This window comes from Capricornis sumatraensis, chromosome 18 (genome assembly GCF_032405125.1).
Source record: "Capricornis sumatraensis isolate serow.1 chromosome 18, serow.2, whole genome shotgun sequence".
NCBI classification, from domain to species: Eukaryota; Metazoa; Chordata; class Mammalia; order Artiodactyla; family Bovidae; genus Capricornis; species Capricornis sumatraensis.
Window position 1 is genome coordinate 10875978 of NC_091086.1, and position 14701 is coordinate 10890678.

General features: G+C 48.0%; 1 protein-coding gene across 1 annotated transcript in view; it reads right to left on the reverse strand.

Moving 5' to 3' along the window:
- Positions 1 to 1083: 1083 nt before the first annotated feature.
- Positions 1084 to 14701, reverse strand: part of SH3PXD2B (SH3 and PX domains 2B) — a 116394-nt gene continuing 102776 nt past the window's right edge. The window contains exon 13 of the mRNA XM_068990633.1: positions 1084 to 2672. Coding sequence (XP_068846734.1) covers positions 1116 to 2672 — 1557 coding nt within the window. The 3' untranslated portion in view covers positions 1084 to 1115. The remainder of the gene's footprint in view (positions 2673 to 14701) is intronic.

Genomic DNA, 14701 nt, shown 5'->3' on the forward strand with positions numbered 1-14701 from the left:
CAGATGCCACAAGGGATTGGAGGGGTGGTGGGAGGGGGAGCAGCCACGTGGCCCCCTGACGCACACCCAGGGCAGCCCGCCGGCATCTCCCTCTCCTCTGCCTGGTTGGCTCTCACAGGGCACAGGCATGGAAGTCAGGCCAGCCTAGACTCACACCCCCTTCCCTCCTCTTCCCAGCTAGTGTGCCCTTCCGAACCCCAGTTTCACATCTATAAAACAGGTACACTGGATCAGAGGGGGCTATTGTGAGGGCTCCACATGAAGGGAAAGTGCCAAGTACAGTGTTTGGCACAAATTAGCTACTCAGCAAAGAGGAGTTCACAGGGGGCGTGCCCTGTGAAGGGTCCCCTTTCTCAAACAAACTTTGAGATTCTTGCACCAGGGAGGCGGAAGTGAAAGGCCCCCCAAAAGCAGACTGGGGGCTCTTGTTTAAATGCTTTGGGTTGGACCAGAGTCTGCAGCAGGAAAGTGAAGCGTGCTTGCAGCTGGCCGCACTCCTCTAGAACCGATCAGGGTCCCAGCACAGAAGGGAGGATGGCTGGGTGGGCCTCCAGGCCTCATGCCTGGGGCAGCTGCATCTGCTTGAACCTGAGAGGCCCGGGGACCTGAGGCCTTGGGGAAGAGGGCACCTCCCTGGAATCAGCAACAGAGCCGACTTCTACACGAGAAAGTTCTTTCTGGGACCAGGCATTTGGGAAGCAAGTGAATCAAGTCGCTGGACATGAATGAACTGGGTAGGAAGCTGGGGATGTTCTTAGGACTCTGTCTGATCCGAGCAACGAGAAACCCTTTCTGCAGTTTCTCCAGATGATGGGTTCTGGTCCCTGAAGCCTCAGAGAGTCAGGGTCCCATTGCTGGGTGGGCAGCAAGCTGCTGGGCGGCAATGCCACTGGCCTTAAGGCAGGGATGTTGAGTCGAGAGAAAGGGGTGTGGCCTTGAAGCCTCCAGGGGGATGCTATGATGGGAGGAATCACTCTCCACCCCTGGAAGAAACCACAGTATTCCATTCTTCCTTCCTTTGATGTTGCGTGGAGGATGATAAATTAAGAGGCATATTAAATATGTGGGTAAAGCCAGCAGGGACGCGCAAGACCTCCAGGCAGGAGAGGAGGCGGCTAGGGCTTCTTTCTGAGATAGTTGGAAGGAATCCACCCTTCCCAGGATGGGGCCCCGCTCTGGACCTGGCAGAACCACCAGCCGCTGCTGTTCTTTTCCCGGACCTCAAACACTGTTCCCTCCTGGAAGCTGCTGGTATCTTGGTCTCCTTCAAAGTTGGCCACGGCCACGTACAAGTCCTTTGGGCCGTCGGTGCTGGGGAAGGGGCCTGCAGCCACTTTCTCCTTGTTTTCTCCCGTCTTGCCCATCATCCGTGGCCCCAGCCCACCTTTGCCTCGCATGTCATCCTGGCCCCCTGAGGAGTTGGAGAGAAAAGGTTTGGCTTTCGGGGGGACAAGCAGGGCCCGGCCTGGGGCAGGAGCTGCCTTGCCTTCGCTGCTCTCCCGCTGCGGCCCTCTGACCTCTGGAAGTGGACCTCTGACCTCTGGAAGGGGCCTAGACGATGAAGAGGTTTTCTTGGGGGGTGGTGGTCTCCGAGGCGGGACCACAGGTCTCTGGAGGGAAGCCTCTTGGAGAGGGACCGGTGCACCCTTAGGCACAGGATCGGCAGTCTTGGCTGGCCTTGGAGGGGCTCTGCAGGGCGCCTCCTTTGGGCTGGGCCCCTCCTGCTTGCTCGTCCTGTCCTGGGCACGGCCAGGCCCCTCCCCTGGAGGGAAGCCACGACTGAAGGCCCCATCCTGGCCTCCTCCTGCCTGGAGGCTGCTCTCTCCATCTACAGAGGCCTTCTCCTGGGACTTGGCGGGCCTGAGCTTGCTCCGGAGGTTACAGATGTCCACTGGGTCTTCTCCCTGAGGTGGCTCTGTCCTGGGGGAAGGAGCTGGTTTTGGCCTAACCTGAGGTTTGGACTTCAAGAAAAGGTTCTGAGAAACGGCTTCCGGCTTCTCCTCCGGCGGGCCAGCTTTGGATCTGGAGACAGGTCGCAGGCTGGGCTTCTTCACCTCCTTGGCCAGCACTCTGTGGCCGCACTCCAGCCCCGTCTCGTTTTTCGGCTGGAACAGCTTGCTTTTCTCAGGTTTGGGCTCCGCTTTCCTGCTGTCCCGGGCCGGCAGGGCGTGTTTGGCTGGGATCATTGGCAAGATCACGCCAGGTGGCTTGGGTGAAGAACCCCTGAGCTGCTCCATCCTCTGCCGCTCCTGCAGTTCCCCTTCCGACTTGATGATGGATTCTTTCCGGGGAGGGAGGCTGGGTTTCTCCTCCAGGTCGGGGTCTGAGATCTCCTCGTAGCCTGCACACGAAGATGTGTCTGAAGATGCCTTCCTCAGCATCTCCTTCCCACCCTTCCAGTCTTTGGCCCACGGCGTCCCGGAGTCCCCCATGCCGTGCGGGGCGTCGGGCAGGGGCCGGGAGGGGCCGCCGGCTTCACTGCCTGAGCTGGTCTCCGTTGCTGCCGCGTCCCCCAGCCGGAGCTGCGCCACCTCGTTGGGCAAGGGAGCCAGGAAGTTGGGTCTTGAGGCATTGCTAGTCTTCTTATACTTGTCAATGAAGGTCGCTGGGGCCCATCCCTCCTTATCTTCGATCTGAATGTACCACCAGCCGCTTAAGTTCTTCTCGATCACCTGAAAGGGAGGGCAGAGGAAAGCTCTGAGTAAGAATGGAGGCAGGGCTGGGGGCCAGGGTGGGCCGGGAGAACCCACGTGCAACTGAGGCTCTAGAATCAGAGACATTTCACATTTGGCAGGTTCCCAGACCGTATCTACGGGGCAGACCATCTATGGAGACCGCTGTGTATAAGAAGCATCTTACACAGGGGTAGGTGCTTGTCTACTTTAGGATTCCTCCCAAAAGCAGTCCTTGAGACATGAACTCTGGTGTAGGTAGGTAATTTGAGAGATGGTTGCAGGAAGCGGAAGTGAGGAAAGGGAGGGCCAGTTAGGAACAGGTTAAGGCTCTAGGCCAGTGGGGCTTAATCCAACAGGACCCTATGAGACACAGTGTAGAATCAGACATGGGGTGGGGACACTGACCTCCTGACTCCTAGTCCCCCCAGCACCTGGACATTAACCTCCCCCATTTCGGGGTGGTGCCCTCAGGCGAGCATAGGGGGTGGGAAGCAGTCAGGGGGCGAGGAGCAGGGCAGGCCACCAGCAGTGTCTGCTAAAATTCTGAAGTGGTTCAAGACAAACCCCCAGTACAGCCCAAACTAGCCTTGATCCTTTGGTTGAGCACCAGACAAAGAAGCTGGCTGGTGTTTGCAGGCATGGTGTATGAAAAACATGCATCCTTAACTGTGGGAGTCACACCCGCTCATGTTTGGATACAGGGGAACCGATGCTGATGGAAGTTTAATAGACTCCCCTCTTATCTTTCTCTCCCTCTGGGACACACGCTCATTGACTGGAATGGTGGGTAGAATCACTCATATTATCTAAGATCTTTCGTTTCCTGTCTCCTTTTTGTTTAGCACCATGTGGCTGAATTCACACGGGTGAAAGGTGTACATGCTCTATATTATGGGCTGCATTGAGGCGCGCCCCCCCCCCCCCATTCACACGCTAAGCCCTAACCTCCCTACCTTAGACGGTGACTCTATTTGAAAACAGAGCTTTTAAAGAGGTAATCAGGTTAAAACGGGGTCGTTGGGGGGGGGTCGTGAATTGTTATCCTTATAAGAGGAGATTAGGACACAGCACATCAGCATGAGGGGAGACTACGTGTGAACCCAGCGAGGTGACCGGCTGTGAACCAAGGAGAGGCTAAACCTGACACCTTGACCTTGAACATCCAGCCTTAAGAACATGAGAACATAACACCTCTGCTGTTTAAACCAACCCGTCTGTGGTCTTGGTGAGGGTAGTCGGAGCAAACAAATACACAGCAATGCGTCAGCAGGCTCTGTGCACGGGAGAGCTGACTAATCATTACAACCGCCAGAGAAGACAGGGATTTTCACGCCACTGTACACTTGTAGAGCTGAGCCCCACGAGAGCTGAAGGACTCGCAGGGGCTCACACAGAATGTCAGGGGTGGAGATGGGAGTCAAAGGCTGGGGAACAGGCTCCAGAGCCCGAGTCCTTACCACAGCCGGGCCCTGCCCTGGAGAGTGGACCCTGCTGGGGGCGGGGGGGAGGGAAATCGTGCCCGAGGTGAGAAACCGCCGAGGCTGAGGGCTGCGGGTGCAGTTCTGCTGTTGCACTCTGCCGCCCAGACCAGGGAGGAAGCACAGACACAGACCCAGCGCCGGAGCAGAGGCCGGCTCGGTTCCGGCCGCCTGAACAGCCCCGGTCAGCCCCGGGCCTGAGACGCCCTGCCACGAAACAGAGAGGAGGGGAAGAACGATCACACCCACGCGCAGGGTTTCCATGACGACCACACAAGGGAATGTGTGCAGCAGCGCTTGGTAAACGAGGGAAAATGCTACCTACTAGTAATTAAACTTCACGGGAGAGCTCTGGGAGCGCAGCAGGCACGTGGCAGGCAGATATTTAACACGTCCCATTGGAGTCTCTCCAGGAAAGGGTAATGAGAAATGGAAGTCCTTTACGTGCGTGTGGCCAGCGTCCTTCCAACACATGCTAGCTCTGGTGATGATTACAGGTGATTCTTGGCGCACAAGTCATTGCTGGCACATCCGTAAATTTAATCTCTAAGTATGTGCATAAGCGAACAAAAACAGAACAGTAATCAAACTAATACATCAGGGAGGGTTTGCTAAGCGTACACTCTACCATGTACTGTGGCAGAAGCTCTAAACATTTTTGTTCTTTTTAGTTCTGTTGTTGTTAAAAGGTAATTTTATCATTTTTGAAAATTTACTTTTATTTATTTATTTGACTGCACCGAGGCTTAGCTGTGGCATGCAGGATGCAGCATGTGAACTCTTAGTTGCGGCCTGTGGGGTCTAGTTCCCTGACCAGGGGTGGAGCCCAGGCCCCCCGGATCACCAGGGAAGTCCCTGTGTATTTGTGCTCTAAATCATCATGTATGGCAGTTTTCATTTACTAGAGAGAAGCTAAGAGCTACTGTGAATACAGAAAGACCTTGTTTTCTTGTGCTTCACTCAATTGGGCTCTACAGATACTGCATTTTTTTTTTTTTTTTTTAACAAATTGAAGGTCTGTGGCAACCCTGCATTGAGCAAGTCTATTGGCGCCATTTTTTCAACAGCAGTTGCTCCCTTCATATCTTCCTGTCACATTTTGGTCATTCTCACTACAGGACTGGAAAAGGTAAGTTTTCATTCCAATCCCAAAAAAGGGCAATGCCAAAGAATGTTCAAACTACTGTGCAATTGCGCTTATCTCAGATGCTAGCAAGGTTATGTTCAAAATCCTTCAAGCTAGGCTTCATCTGTATGTGAGCTGAGAACTTCCAGATGTACAAGCTGGGTTTACAAAAGGCAGAGGAACCAACAATCAATTTGCCAACATTCCTTGGATCATACGGAAAGCTAGGGAATTCCAGAAAAACATCTATTTCTTTTTCAATGACAGGCTAACGTCTCTGACTGTGCACTTGTTGTGTGTGCTTGTGCTTAGCTGCTCAGTCCTGTCTGCCACTGTAGTCCACCAGGCTTCTCTGTCCATGGGAGTTTTCAGGCAAGGATACTGGACTGGGTTGCCATTTCCTCCTCCAGGGGATCTTCCTGACCCAGGGTTCGAACCCGCGACTCCTGTGTCTCCTGCATTACAGGTGGATTATTTACCCAGTGAGCCCTCAGGGAAGCCTTTGACTGTGTGGATCACAACAAACTGGAAAATTCTTAAAGAGATGGGAACACGAGACCACCTTATCTGTTTCCTGAGAAATCTGTATACAGATCAAGAAGCAACAGTAAAACTGAATATGGGACAACTAACTGGTTCAAAATTGGGAAAGGAGTATGACAAGGTTGTATACTGTCACCCTGCTTATTTAATTCATATGCAGAGGACATCATGCAAAATGCTGAGCTAGATGAAGCACAAGCTGGAATCAAGATTGCTGGGAGAGATATCAACAAGCTCAGGTATGTAGATAATACCACTCTAATGGCAGAAAGTGAAGAGGAACTAAAGAGTCTCTTGATGAGGGTGAAAGAGGAGAGTGAAAAAGCTGATTAAAATTCAACATTCAAAAAACTAAGATGATGGCGTCCAGTCCCATCATTTCATGGCAAGCAGGGAACAAATGGACACAGTGACAGATTTTCTTCTCTTGGGCTCCAAAATCACTGTGGACAGTGACTGCAGCCATGAAATTAAAAGACATATGTTCTCTGGAAGGAAAGCTATAACAAACCTAGCATATTAAAAAGCAGAGACATCACTTTGCTAACAAAGGTCCATATAGTCAAAGCCATGGTTTGTCCAGTAGTCAGCACAAGCTGGAATCAAGATTGCCGGGAGAAATATCAATAACCTCAGATATGCAGATGACACCACCCTTATGGCAGAAAGTGAAGAGGAACTAAAGAGACTCTTGATGAAAGTGAAAGAGGAGAGTGAAAAGGTTGGCTTAAAGCTCAACATTCAGAAAATGAAGATCATGGCATCCGGTCCCATCACTTCATGGCAAATAGATGAGGAAACAGTGGAAACAGCGCCAGACTTTATTTTTTTGGGCTCCAAAATCACTGCAGATGGTGACTGCAGTCATGAAATTAAAAGACTCTTACTCCTTGGAAGGAAAGTTATGACCAACCTAGATAGCAGACTGAAAAGCAGAGACACTATTTTGTCAACAAAGGTCCGTCTAGTCAAGGCTATGGTTTTTCCTGTGGTCATGTATGGATGTGAGAGTTGGACTGTGAAGAAAGCTGAGCGCCGAAGAATTGACGCTTTTGAACTGTGGTGTTGGAGAAGACTCTTGAGAGTCCCTTGTACTGCAAGGAGATCCAACCAGTCCATTCTGAAGGAGATCAGCCCTGGGATTTCTTTGGAAGGAATGATGCTGAAGCTGAAACTCCAGTACTTTGGCCACCTCATGCGAAGAGTTGACTCATTGGAAAAGACTCTGATGCTGGGAGGGATTGGGGGCAGGAGGAGAAGGGGACGACCGAGGTTGAGATGGCTGGATGGCGTCACTGACTTGATGGATGTGAGTCTGAGTGAACTCCAGGAGTTGGTGATGGACAGGGAGGCCTGGCGTGCTGTGATTCATGGGGTCGCAAAGAGTCGGACATGACTGAGCGACTGAACTGAAATACTGAAACGTACAGATGTGAGAGTTGGACTATAAAGAAGACTGAGTGCTAAAGAATTGGTGCTTTCAAATTGTGGTGCTGGAGAGGATCTTGAGAATCGCTTGGACCGCAAGAAGGTCAAACCAGTCAATCCAAAAGGAAATCACCCTGAATATTCATTGGAAAGACTGACGCTGAAAGTGAAGCTTCAATGTTATGGTCTCCTGATGCCAATAGCTAATTCATGGAAAAGACCCTGATGCTGGGAAAGATTGAAGGCAAAAGGAGAAGGGGACAGCAGAAGATGAGGTGGTTAGATAGCATCACTGACTCAGTGGACATGAATCTGAGCAAACTCAGGGAGATAGTGAAGGACAGGGGAGCCTGGGGGGCTGAAGACCATGGGGCTGCAAAGAGTCTGACAGGACTTAGTGACTGAATAATATCATATTTCAAACTTTTTCATTGTTATCATATGAGTAATGGTGATCTGTGATCAGTGATCTTTGACGTCATTGTTACAAACAGATTATGACTCACTGAAGTTTCAGATGACTGGTAACATTATTGTAAGCAATTATTTTTAAAATTAAAGTCTGCACATTTTTTTTAAGACATAATGCTTAATGGACTACAGTGTAGTGTCAACATAACATTTTTTTTTTGGCTCTGTTTGTCATGTGGAATCTTAGTTCCCTGACTAGGGACTGAACCCACAGTCCCTGAAGTGGAAGCGTACAGCCCTAACCACTGGAGTACCAGGGAATTCAAACATATTTTTAATATGCACTGGGAAACCAACACATTCACGTGACTCGCTTTATTGTAATTTGGCTTTATAGTGGCAGTCTGGAACTGAACCTGCAGTATCTCCAAAGTTGGCTTTAAAAGCAAATGCAAAATCACAAGAATGGAGATGAAAGAGAATAGCATGGAGATGAAAGAGAATAGCATGGACTTTAAAACAGGAGAGATCTAAGCTCAAATCCCAGCTCCAGCACTTCCTAGATATGTAACCTTGGACATTTACCTAACCTCTCTTCGTCGCAAATACATGTATAAAATGGGCTGAACATATCATCAACCTCTTGGGACTTCTGTGAAGATTAGTTATCAAGGATATGAGGGACCTGGCACAGATAAGTGCCTGTATCATCATATCATCACTAGTAAAACATGTCTTGAAGATACATAAACCACACAAAGAACTAAGGTATTCCTATAACTATACTGCTAGAATGCTGCGCTTCCATTAATGAATTCTGAACACTAAGATGGTGTTGAATTGAACCAGGAAGCAAAACTGAAAGAGAAGAAAACAAAGGATAACAGTGTTTATCACGTTAAGTGAAGAGTACCTGGTTAAACCAAAAACTTTAGGGACAACTATTTCTCACCTGAGTCCTTCAAGTCACCACTGGCAGAACCTATGCCAACATCATAGAACAATTAAAGCAGAGAAGTTTCAAGGATGGGTTACATCTGTGCTTCTGGAAAAGAATGCTGGGTATGTGAGCTATTTATTGGCTCAGCTTGAGCAAAAGCAGACAGGATAAAAGCCAGAAACAAGAAAGGGGAATGGGTCTGCTTGAAGTGGGGGTGGGGCCTTGAAGGGAGACTCCCCAGCTCCCCAGAAAACCCCAGGGATCCACTTACTCCCTATGGCACACAGTCAGCCCTCAGCATCAGCACAATGTCTGGGATTCCCTGGTAGATTTTGTAACATTCTAAGCCAACGAGTACTGGTACTTATCAGCAAATGTCCTGTTAGCTGGCATGCTCAAACAGCGGTGTGTGTTTGCACAAAATGCTGGGAACTCCTCGTCTTAAAGGAAAAGTTTTTATCATGGTTTTTAGCACTCTTGGGGAAAAAAACAAAACACTTTTATAATCTGCAAAGCGGACTTCTGGTTTCACGATGGGAGATGGCATGAGCAGCAGTTTACTTTTAGTGCAATAAAGCCAGGAAATGAATAAACGAACACAAAGCCAGGCTCAGAAGGAGGCAGACAAGAAGTTAGTGGACCAGGAATTGTGAGGAATCACTGATGGATGGAAGCTGTAAGTGGGGGCAGTGGCCCAGGAATGCTATAAGGGGGTTCTGCCACAAAAGGCCTGCCAGGCTTCCAGGAGGTAGAATCTAGGATTAGTGAGGTCCGGGGGCAAGTCACTGGGGACTGATTACCTGCGATACCAGGGCAGAAGCAACCATGCCGGTTGACCCCTCTGTGCCCTTTACTCCTTTTCTGTAAAGCACGTGGAGAGAACGAAGTGATTGCTCACAAGTGGAAACAGTGGAAAGGTAAGCTTGGGTCAGAGGCATGACACTGCTCATAGTCTCTAATCTGGTGCTAAAGCCACTGGAAGTCAACTAGCCCCTTGGAGATACTCCCCAGCTGGGCTTTTGACTGTCTGTCGCCTCTTTTTGTAGAGCCCAAGTACTAACACCATGAAAAGAACTGAAATAAATACCAACACCACTGCAAAGGATTTAACATTGAGGAAAGAGATCATGAACAAGAACACATTTAATATTCTTAGACAGACAAAGAGCAGTATAGAAATCACGAAAGAACAGGCTATTGTGAAACATGAACAGGTAACTATGAAAAAGAATCAGTAAGAGCTCTCGAAAATAAAAATGCTAATTGCTGAAATAAAATAAGAAAGAGACTGAATTGTTAAAAAAAAAAAAACAATTAATGGACTAAAAAACGAAGCAGAATATACCAGGAATGCAGAACAAAGTGAAGAAAATGAAAAATATGAAAGAAAAATTAAGAGACAGGGAGTTCTTATACTGTTTCATAACCATTCCAGAGGGGAAGAATAAAAAAGAATGAAGATAGTCAATATTTAATTATGTACAAGTGGGAAATTTTATAGGTATATCTCCTAGTCCTACAATGGAAAAGACCCACCATATGCTGAGCAGGATAAAAATAAAGAAAGGTCCCTAAACATGCTGTAGAGAAATGGCAGCATTTTAAAGACAGTGAGGAGCTCCTGAGAAGATCAGAGGAAGGACAGCTAATGAAAACGAGAACAAGGAACAGTTGATAGCAGCACCTCACTAGCAATGGTCGAGGCAAGAAGAGAGTGAATAACCTGTTCAGCGTGCCAGGGGAAGATGACCGGAATTCAAAAGTCAATCACTGAAGAATGGGGGAGAGTAACATTCATTCATCATAATGTCAGGAATGCTTTTTGGGACTTCCCTGGTGGTCCAGAGGGTAAGGATCTTCCTGCCAATGAAGGAGACACAGGTTTGATCCCTGGTCTGGGAAGATTCCCCTGCTTGCTGCAACTAGAGAAAGCCTGTGTACAACAACAAAGACCTAGCACAGCCAAAAATAGAATTAAAACAAGAAAGCATTCTGGACACAAATAGGGGCCTGCGCTTAGTTAAGGACTGAAATGTATGGACCCATCGTGCACGCGTGAGTGCTTGCAACCCTATGGACTGCAGCCTGCCAGGCTCCTCTGTCCATGGAGTCTTCCAGGCAAGAACACTGGAGTGGGTTGCCCTTTCCTCCTCCAGGGGATCTTCCCGACCCAGGGATCAAACCCATGCTTCCTGTGTTGGCAGGCGGATGCTTTACCACTGAGCCACTTGGGAAACCCACACAAACCCACAGAAACTACCCAAAGGGTAGAGAAGGGACGTCGTTGTGAACCCAGGGAGGTTTCCCAGACGAGGCAGGGATGTGAAGAATAAGCTGGATTTTGATATGCCAGGTTCCATTCAAAGAATGGCCTTGAGTGCTTTCCATTAGAAAGCAGGCAGCAGGCTAAGAGCTAGGTTAAAGGCAGAGAGGGGCAGGGAAGCCTAGTGTGCTGCAGTCCATGGGGTCACAGAGACTCAGACATGACTCAGACAACAAAAGGCAGAGAGAGCAAGAGAGGTGGGGCAGGGGTTCAGAGGAAAGCAGTGAAAATAAGGCTGATCAGCAGTGGGAGGAGGAGCAGCCCTTGATGTGGAAAGATGTTGAGAAACAGGCGTATGTTTCACATCAGAATAATCTACATGTTTTGCAACAGCAAAATGGGAGAACTGGGCATAGAATTTATCTTGAAACCCAAGCAGGATATCTTGAGAGATTGCTCTGTGGACTTGAAGTTAGAAGAACAGACTGGGAGAAAAATAACAGGAGCAGATAAAAACTCTTTCAAGAGTCTTGGAGGTATTTCTCCTGTCTCTTCAGTTTTTCTGTGAGAATTGGGACTTGAATTTTATAAAAATAAGTTTGAGAGGCTTCAGCTCAGGTTCTTTAAACACCACTTCAGACAGTCCCCCTGGTGCCTGCATGGACTGGAGAGCACTGGGCGTAAGATGTCTCTGGAGCAGCTTGGGCAGAACCAGTGGTGGTGAGGCACACAGTGTGCCTACGGGAAGCACCTCCTCCTGGGCTCCCTGGGCCACTGTCCCGGGACGCAAGAGGAAGACAGAGGGAAGCAGGAGGCGTCGGAGCTGTGGAAAAATGGTGGGTGCTTTGGAGGTCTAGAAAAGGGACTGAAGACCCTTAGGGGACTTCCCTGGTGGTCTAGTGGTTAAGAATCCACCTTCCACAGCCTGGATGGGAGGGAAGTTTGGGGGAGAATGGATATATGCATATATACTGCTGAGCCCCTGGACTGTTCACCTGAGACCATTACAGCATTGTTTGTTAATCACCTAGTGGTGTTCAGTTGCTCGGTCCTGTCTGACTCTATTCTTTGTGACCCCATGGACTGCAGTGTACCAGGCTTCTCTGTCCTTCACCATCTCCTGGAGTTTGCTCAGACTCATGTCCATGGAGTCAATGATGCCATCCAACCATCTCATCCTCTGTCTCCCCCTTCTCCTCCTGTCCTCAATCTTTCCCAGCATCAGGGTCTTTTCCAATGAGTCGGCACTTTGCATCAGGTGGCCAAAGTGCTGGAGCTCCAGCTTCAGCATCAGCTACACCCCAATATAAAATAAGAAGTTAAAAGAGAAAAAAAAAAGATCAGCTTTCCAAAGCAGGGGACATGGGTTCTGTCTCTGGTTGGGGAACTAAGATCTCATATGCTGTGGAGCAACTAAGCCCACACATGGCAACCAGAGAGGCCCCCATGCCACAGGGAGGCCCCAGCACAGCCAGGACACAGACGCTTAGGACACATACCACACTCATGCCCTGGCTCATAATCATCTGTCCACTCTCTGTACCCGTCATTCATTCAAATGCGCATTCATAAAGGAATGGCTCTCTGAGTACCTACTGTGGACCAGACAGGGTTAGAGGCGAGAATGAAGAGAAAAACATTCCCTGGTTTTCTGGGTATTAGCAGGAGGCTAGCGGGGAGATGGATTTTCATTGATTTAAGAACACTCATTGCAAATCCACCATGTGCCAGGCACTGTGCTAGCTTTGGGGTTACAGAAGTAAAAAACAGATACAGTCTCCATCCTCCTGAGATCCTCAAATACTGGGCAGATAAACAGCAGGCTGTCAATACACCTGGTTCTAATCTGGAGACAGACAAGGGTTCAAATCCTGACTCTGTCACCTTTTGGCTGTGTGACTTTGAATAGCACCTTTTATCTGAGCCACAACTTCCTCATCTGAAAAACAGGGATTGAACCATTCCTGCCTCATAAGAATAAATGATAACATGATTAAGGGAGACAGCCTGTGAGGTGCTGAGTGCTGCGGCTGGCACCTAACTGCTTCTCCATTACTTATGGACTTCTCTTCAAGCTCTAACCCCATGAGAAAGAGAAGAGAAATGGGAGAGGAGAAAAAATAAAAGAGAGAAGAGGCAAGCAGGGAAGGAGGTGATAGAAACAGAATACAAGCCAGTCACAAAGGCCACATAGTATATGATTCCACGCATATGAAAAGCCTAAAATTGATAAATCTCTGGACACAGAAAACAGAGAAGCGGTTGCCTAAGGCTGGGGCAGGGGCACTGAGAGGGAATGAGGAGAAATGGAGAGGCACTGCTAACGTGCACAGGGCTCCTTATGTGGGTGATGAACTGCTCTCACGTTGATTATGGTGATGGCTGCACAGCTCTCTAACCATACTAAATTATATCTCAATAAAGCTGTTACCAAAATTTAAAAAATGCAGAAGTAGGGGATGGTGCCTAGACCAAGAATCTCAAGTAGTACAAGCTTGTGTACAGCGAAGAAAACCATGAACTAAAGGAAAAGACAGCCCACGGGCCGGGAAAAAATATTTACATATGATGCAACTGACAAGGCTCAATTTCTAAAATAAATAAACAGCTCATTCAACTCAACAACAAACAGCAAACAGGCTAACCGAAAAACAGGCAGAAGACCTAAACAGACATTTCTCCAAAGAAGACACAGAGATGGCCAACAGGCACATGAAAAGGTGCTCACTATCACTAATTATTAGAGAAATGCAAATCAAAACTGCAATGAAATATCACTTCACATGGGTGAGAAGAGCTATCATTAAAAAAACAAATCTACAATAACAAATGCTGGAGAGGCTGTGGAGAAAAGGGAACCGTCACACACTGTTGGTGGGAATATAGATCGGTGCAGCCATGAGAGAACCATAAGAAGTTCCTCACAAAACCAGAAAGAGACTTGCCAAACGATTTAGCAATCCCACTTCTGGGTACAGATCCAGGTAGAGCTCTGACTCAAACAGATAAGCAGCTCAGTGTTCACTGCAGCACCATTCACAGCCAAGGCGTAGAGACAACCTCCACGTCCACTGACAGATGATAAAGATACAGTATGCGCACACACAGAGATACAACGGAGTGCCACTCACTGACAGATGATAAAGATAGTGTGTGCACACACAGAGGTACAACGGAGTGCCACTCACCGACGGATGATAAAGATACAGTGTGCACACACAGAGATACAACGGAGTGCCACTCACTGACAGATGATAAAGATACAGTGTGCACACAGAGAGATACAATGGCGTACTACTCCTTCATAAAAAATGAATGCCAACTGCAGCAGCATGGACAGCACAGAATTATTGCACTAAGTAAAGTAAGTCAGTGAGAGAAAAACAAATATGGTATGATATCACTTATGTGTGGAATCTAAAATATGACATAAATAAACTTATCTATGAAATAGAAATAGACTCACGGACATAGAGAACTGACTTGTGGTTGCTAAGGGGAAGAGAGAGTAGAAGGAAGGATGAATTGGGAGTTTGGGGTCAGCAGATACAAAGTACTACATACAGTATGGATAAACAACAGGGCTCTACTGGATAGCACAGGGAACTATATTCAATATCCTGTGATTAACCATATGGTAAAGAACATGAAAAAGAAAATATATATAAGTATTGGGTTAGTCTAAAAGTTTGTTTGGGTTTTTCTGTAAGATGTTATCAAAAATATACCCAAATCACTTTTTGTTACCACAGAAATTAACACAACATTGCAAGTCAACTATACTCCAAAAAAAAATTGAGAAAGAAAAAGAATCACAAGTAGGCAAAAGGACACCAG